Here is a 6,904-nt window from a genome sequence, read left to right as displayed (position 1 = left end):
ATACCTCCGGATTCCGTTTACATGAATAGATCTCCAGTCGCCGGCCTTATATATATGAGCGAGAACCGGCATCGTACCGCTAGCTTGGATGGAAAAGTTGTAGTGTATGTGAAGGAAGATGATCCAGAGGTAAATGCAATAAATTCAAGCTTCCCTATCGATTCTCATTGTCCAGATTCGGAGTTTCCTTATTTTTCATCATCACATCCCACTACATCTCAACATGGGCTTCAAAGTTCTACAAGGCGGAACCGTCATCTCCTTTGACGATACGACGCAACGCGTTGTTGTTCTCCCCAATACTTCAATCTTCATTCAAGATGACCGCATCCATGCTATGACCCCAACCGACTCCACGGAGCTCCCACATGATGCCGAAATTATCGACGTTACTGGAAAGATACTCTGCCCAGGCTTCATCAATACGCACGTGCATATGTGGGAGACTGTCTATCGCACTCTTGGGCCTGATGTCGTTCTTTCGCGCTACTTCAGCGACTGGCTATGGCAAAATTTAAAAAAAACTGCTGAGGTATTCAGGCCGAATGATGTATATGTGAGTTGTTTGGAAGGGTATCTAGAAGGATTGAACGGGGGTGTCATATCTTTTTTGGACCATGCCCATAACAATTGGCACAAAGATGTGGTGAAACCGAGTTTTGATGCAGCAGTGGATAGCGGAGCGAGGGTTTGGTGGTGTTATGATGTTGCAGACCGAGAAAGTTTCCCTATGAATGAACAATGGGATGAATTAAGTGACATTTCCTCAAAGACGAGCGTGAGTGATCTGGTCCAAACTGGCACTTCACTCGATACTGTGTCATGGTAATTCCAGAAAGATAGTGGAACTGGGTTAGAGTATACACGAGAGATGATTAGGTATGTCTCATCACCTGATCCTTATACAAAGTGCTGACTTCTCGTAGAAAATTAAAGCTCAAGGCTCTGACTGTACACCACTTGGGCGGGCCGTGGCCAGGTAAGTTGCCTCCCTTCCCTAACAATATATCTACACGTTCTAAAACATCCTGCCAGCTGCAAACACATCTCCTGCAGAATTGTGTAGACTCAAATTGCACAGTGATGAATGTCCAATAATATTCTCACACGCACCGCTTATGACCGAGGAAGAGCAACACGCACTGCGAGAACATGATTCATTCATCTCCATTACGCCAGAATCCGAGTTCCATTTCGGCCACGGCCAGAAGACTGGCCATCTCGTCTCAGAGCAAGCTTCTCTTGGACTTGACACTAATTGGACATTTTCGGGCGATATGTTGTCGCAAGCGCGTTTATGGCTCCAAACAGTTCGATTGAACAAGTTCCACAGAACCCTGGAAGAGGGCAAGTTACCAAGAGAGAGTCCGTTCAGCGTTAAACAAGGGTTTCTCATGGCTACTCGTCAAGGAGTCTTGCAATGAAGCGGCGCGACATTGGTGTGCTTCAGGTTGGCGCTAAAGCCGACATTCTGGTTTTCAATGGAGATTCTCCAAATATGCTTGGCTGGAGCAACGCCGTAGCCGCGGTGATGCTTCATGCTAATATTGGAGACATCGAGCGTGTACTTGTCGATGGGAAATTCCGGAAACGAGATTTCAGGTTGGTTAATCTGAAGACCGAGTGGAGTGAGGTGAAGGATAGCTTTCTAGAAGCCTCGATACGCATACAACAGCTTGTTTCCGTACCGCCACCGATGCCCGAAAAGCTTTGGGCCAGGGGGAATCTGGGGATGTAGAAATCGTCACTACAATTAAGCCTAAATTCTAATACACTCCCTAATAAAGTTTGTAAAGATTATATATCACAACTACTTTCCACTTGAACATCTCCTAGGCTGCTACATACTATTTGCAATAAGTAGTGAAGTATAAAAGCAACCCAAAAAAGAATCCTTAGTTAGATGAAAACATGGTTCATTAATACAGGATGACTAATGACCAAATATTTCATTCTAACCCAATTAATACGGTATTGTTTTCATCCCATGATGAAAGTATTTCATTATCTATTCTTGCAGGATGTTGGTTCGAGAAATGCCGAGCCAATATTCTGCCTTAAGTAGAAGATTCGAACAGTATTTCTCGAGTGATGAGTCAAGATCGAGGATTAAAGCATTTTGGCATACTTGTAAAGTGACTGGTAATAATGATCTAATCTCTCGGATGAGGAAGTTTGGAAATCAAGCTACTGATTGATGATGGTTAATCTGAGGTATCCAGAACCGCACCTACTTATGCATATCAATTCAACTGTGTGGAAGGTTCAACACCTTGTGATACCAAGGAACTGCTGTTGAGTTCCATTACCTATGGCACTACCGGTAGATTGAGATTCACCGGATTATTTTTGGTAAAATCGAGTGGACATTGAAACTATGGCCTTTCCACCGCATTATCGGATGAAGCAACTCGGCTCTAAGAACTTCCAATTCGAAGTTGCATAAAAACCACAGGGAATGACTCAATGGATTCCCATCAAATTTGTCGTATCTCAGGGGCCTCAAGTTTCCCCACTAGGCTTGATTACCAATAGTCGCAAGATGAATGTTTGAACTAACCCATTTTTGATTAGTCGAATTAAGGTTTAAACTAACCTCGAGGCACTCCCGCCGCATCGTCGGACTAAATAATCTCGACTTTGTATATCTCTAATTCGAAGTTGTGCAAACGTATATATTTGAAGATTTTGTAGAATCCTATTGAACTTATTAGATGTCGGCAACTCGAGCTTCCGTAATGGCTCTATTTTGTACATCGCGTCAGGTTTATCAGTATGCCGCTTCTCAGTTATCGAAACCGGCATTGCACCATATCTGCTTTGTATACGGAGTGGTCGAAATGTCCGCGAACGTATTGATTAAACTTCGAGCACTTTCGGGCGAATCGAGCTGATATTGACTAACTCAACCATGATGCTTCTTGCGTTGTTGGGGTATAAATAGCCCAACTCCTGTTTTTGATTGCTGGCAGCTGAACTATCTCACTTCGCATATCTTTATATCATCCAGAAAATTCCAATCATCAAAAATCATTCATAGCAAAATGGCCGGAAGCCTTACAAACTGGAAAGCTATCGGGGATTCCAAACGCGGTACTCTGCTGTCGCTCATTCCAGAAGAATGGCGGATTGAACTTCCACTTCCGCCTCCAGCAATACTACCTGACGTTACAGGCCATATCCGCCAGTACATCTCTTCGAAGGAGGTAGAAAGCACGGAGACAGACGCAGTCAATATTGTTAGAAAAACTTCTAGCGGAGACTGGACATGCCGCGCAGTTACCGAAGCGTTCTGCCGTAGGGCAGCGTTGGCTCATCAGATGGTAGATAACCCCCTATTCCTTTCTTCAATGTCATGAAGGTTGATGGAGCTTATATGTAAATAGATCAATTGTCTTCACGAAATCATGTTTGCATCTGCCCTCCAGCGTGCCTCGGAGCTCGATGATTACTTTGCGAAACACAAAGAGCCAATGGGTCCATTACATGGTCTTCCCGTCAGTCTTAAAGATGCAATCCACGTGAAAGGTGTAGATACAAGCTCGGGCTATATTGGCTGGCTGGGAAAATCTCGAGCAGAAAAAGAAAGTCAAATCATCACTGATCTTCGCTCCCTTGGTGCAATCATTTACGTAAAGACTAGCGTTCCTCAGGGGTTCTCGTCTATCGATACACGTAACAATATTATTGGTTATTCACCTAATCCTCTTAATCGTCAGCTCACGGTGGGAGGAAGTTCGGGCGGTGAAGGAGGTCTATTAGGTCTGCGAGGAAGTTCTGTCGGACTCGGAACGGATGTCGGCGGTTCGATTCGTGTCCCCGCAGGTTGGAATGGCTGCTACGGGCTTCGTCCATCAACCGGAAGATTGCCGTACGAAGGGATTGCATCGACGATAGATGGGACTTTGCTCCCGTTCGTTGTTGGGCCCATGGCGACTCGGGTAAGTGGATTAGAATTGATGATGAGGAGCTTGTTGCAAACTGAGCCATGGAGGAGGGATCCCATGGTCCTTGAACTCCCTTGGAAAGAGGATAAATTTCTTGATATACGTGAAGGAATAAGTGGCAAGGAAAAAATGGCATTTGGAATCATGATGAGTGATGGGTATGTGAACCCACAACCACCTGTACAGAGAGCCATGAAAAAGGTCGCGGACACAATCAAGGCACTAGGTCACGAGGTATACATCTTCACTTCCAGGTGCCAAAGTTTCTGCTAAAATCATTAGGTCATTGAATGGAACCCGCCGAGTCACTCGGCTGGTAACGATTCATTTGTTTATGATCTCCGCCTTCTTTGTAGAACATGATTAACCCTCGTTTAGTTCAAAATTTGCTTTGCTGACAGTGGCAACGCTCACCACTCAGCAATTGCGATGTCTGGAGAGCCTTCAATTGAACCTATCTTCGGGTCAGAGCCGTTTCCAGATGTCAACGCCCTCCAAATCATCGAAGCAAATATTGCAGTCAAAAATTATCGGAAGAAATATCTTGACTACTGGAACAGCACCTCGGAGCTTACCGGAACAGGGAGGCCAGTAGACGCATTTATCATGCCACTTGCACCGTTTCCACCTCCAAAGGTGGGGCAAGCGCGATATGTCGGTATGAATTCCAAATCAAAGCAAAGATTGAAGTAAAGGCTGACAGTACTTCTCAAGGCTACACAACCATTATCAATGCCCTGGACTATACTTCATGTGCTATCCCGGTGACAGAAGTTAAAAAAGATATTGATCAATACCCGGTGGAATATTCCAGTCTAAATGAGGTTGACCAAGCTATTCATGATAATTGTAAGGAGACTCCCCCTTGATATTACTCCATTGTTTAAGATGCATAATCCTGTGCTAATTTTATAGATAATCCCGAACTATCACACGGTGCACCCGTAGCTGTGCAAATCGTTGGTGGGAGATTGCAGGAAGAGACGGTTCTCGCATTGGCAACAGGAATAGTCAACGGCTCAAGAGATGAGACTAGCATTTTGTTGTAGTCGCAGGATAACGCTAGAAAGCTATTATTGGAATACATGAATTACAAGCCATGTTACATATCGCTGTTTAAAGGAATACAGCATGGACGCAATCTCTATACACAGCGTAGGATGGGGACTCATGTATTATAGCATTTGTTCTCTATCTGAAGAGTTTTGATAGAATGTAATAATGACTTATCTCTTCTTTGTTTGCTACCTCCACTGCCCCTGATAGCTACAAGTACGTTGCCTCTTCTTAGCCTGGGCATAATCGGAGCAAGAAAGGCATAGTGAACAGTAGCAAAGAACTATAAAGAGGGAAAAACAAGGATAGGTAATGGAAAGGGATGTCAGTGAGGAGAAGAAAAGGGAGCTGTGTTCGAAGTAGAAAGCCTGCTTCGAAATTTCGATTCAATGCAATGCAATCTACACCTATTCTCCAATGTATTGAATTCTTTTGGCAAATAATACCTTTCAAATAAGAAACATGTCTTCCCAACTCCCTCAATGTACTTTTTTCGATTTATTTTCACATATTTTGTCAAAATCAAAAAAGCGTGTCCGAGCACCGGCGGAATCGGCGGAAGGATCTGCATTAGCGCCATGGGGGAGACAACGTCATAACATATAGATATCCTGCCCTATTTTCATAGCTTTCATATCAAACCACAAGCATTCTTCTTTTCAAGATCAGACCACCTCCGCCTCATCTTCAAGCATAATTTCAAACACAATGGCTCCTACAATTTTGATTGTTGGTGCCACAGGCAACACTGGCCGAAGTGTTGTGGAGACCCTTTCAGAATCAATCAACAACAACAAAACACTTGCAGGGTATCAAATCATTGCCCTAACACGAAATACGGACAGCCCTACTGCCCAAAATCTTGGCAAACTTTCAAACGTCACAATTGAAGAAAAGAATTGGGTTGATATTAGCCCTGAGTGGTTGAAGGAACGCAATGTTGTCAAGGCATTTGTATGAGCGCTAAACATGGTCCAAAGACTTCAACTTTGTGAAAAGTATGCTAATTCCGACTTTAGATTGCTTCCCATAATGAGCCCTCTCATTTTGCAGACGAATCAACCTTCCATGTTGCTTTACTTAATGCTGGCGTCAAATACGTTGTGCGCATCTCCACCACGGCTGCCAATATCCATCCCAACTTCCCAGTATACTATCCACGCCAACATTGGGCTGTCGAAGCCTTATTGAGCTCTCCTGAGTTTGAAAATCTTCAATGGACCTCACTTCAGCCAAATGTCTTCCACAGCTTCGCTCTTGGACCTGCCTTGGAGTTCATCAAACAATATCGCAAAGATGGAAAGCAAAATACACTCCGCTTGATGGCTGATGGTGATGCACCTCTTGGATGTATTCACTCTGACGAAATCGGTCGCTTTGCCGCTGTACTTCTGGCTCAGGAGGATCACTCCATCCACAACAAGAAAAAGTACGAACTTAACGGACCAGTGGATATCAACGGAAAGCAGATTGTCAAACTGGTGGAGCAATATATTGGAACAGAAGTCAAGGATGTCAAGTTCAGAGACATGACTTTCGTTGACACATGGGCTGATTCGGTCGAAGCTCACAAAACTCTCATTCGATCCATCAAGGGTGCTCCTACTACAGGCTGGGAAGGGAAGTGCTCGACTGCAACGACGAGTAAGGAGTTCTTGGAGTTATCTCCACCAAAGATTACACCCGCAATGTGGTTGAAATCTGCTCTTGAGGAATAAAGGGACGAATCGATCGAGCGGCACTATTAATAAAATGCTCATTTCGAATCTTTTTGTAGCACTCTAAATGATCCGAGATATGTGAAGTAGAACTCAGCTATAAAAGTTCTTGAGCTTTGTGACAAGTATTGACTGAAGAGTAGTATTATTTTTGATATATCGACCGCTATGATACCCTTTTTC

At 44.0% G+C, this 6,904-nt stretch overlaps 3 protein-coding genes across 3 annotated transcripts; all 3 read left to right on the top strand.

The window, feature by feature from the left end:
• Window positions 1-223: 223 nt before the first annotated feature.
• EAE97_012140 (uncharacterized protein) lies at window positions 224-1,738 on the top strand (the record flags this gene model as incomplete). The annotated part of the gene is made up of 5 exons (XM_038882654.1): window positions 224-778; window positions 836-879; window positions 927-979; window positions 1,036-1,351; window positions 1,411-1,738. The coding sequence occupies 5 exons, from the start codon at window positions 224-226 to the stop codon at window positions 1,736-1,738; spliced, it is 1,296 nt and encodes a 431-aa protein (XP_038726519.1).
• A 316-nt stretch (window positions 1,739-2,054) lies between these two features.
• On the top strand, window positions 2,055-5,345 carry EAE97_012139 (uncharacterized protein). The gene is made up of 6 exons (XM_038882653.1): window positions 2,055-3,323; window positions 3,387-4,181; window positions 4,230-4,277; window positions 4,326-4,605; window positions 4,662-4,796; window positions 4,863-5,345. The coding sequence occupies exons 1-6, from the start codon at window positions 3,045-3,047 to the stop codon at window positions 4,994-4,996; spliced, it is 1,671 nt and encodes a 556-aa protein (XP_038726518.1). The 5' UTR covers window positions 2,055-3,044; the 3' UTR covers window positions 4,997-5,345.
• Window positions 5,346-5,711: 366 nt separating this feature from the next.
• Window positions 5,712-6,904, top strand: EAE97_012138 (uncharacterized protein; the record flags this gene model as incomplete). Its single annotated transcript, XM_038882652.1, has 2 exons — window positions 5,712-5,957; window positions 6,023-6,904. The coding sequence occupies 2 exons, from the start codon at window positions 5,712-5,714 to the stop codon at window positions 6,719-6,721; spliced, it is 945 nt and encodes a 314-aa protein (XP_038726517.1). The 3' UTR covers window positions 6,722-6,904.

The sequence above is a fragment of the Botrytis byssoidea genome, assembly GCF_014898295.1.
Source record: "Botrytis byssoidea strain MUCL 94 chromosome Unknown BBYS_052, whole genome shotgun sequence".
NCBI classification, from domain to species: Eukaryota; Fungi; Ascomycota; class Leotiomycetes; order Helotiales; family Sclerotiniaceae; genus Botrytis; species Botrytis byssoidea.
This window is presented reverse-complemented; position numbering and strand designations above follow the sequence as displayed.

Bases quoted from the DNA above. Each gene is read 5' to 3' on its own strand.
- EAE97_012139 (XM_038882653.1), top strand. From the start codon at position 3,045: ATGGCCGGAAGCCTTACAAACTGGAAAGCTATCGGGGATTCCAAACGC. The intron at 4,278-4,325 runs GTTTATGATCTC...ACCCTCGTTTAG, and splicing joins CGGCTGGTAACGATTCATTT to TTCAAAATTTGCTTTGCTGA. The intron at 4,797-4,862 runs GTAAGGAGACTC...CTAATTTTATAG, and splicing joins CCAAGCTATTCATGATAATT to ATAATCCCGAACTATCACAC.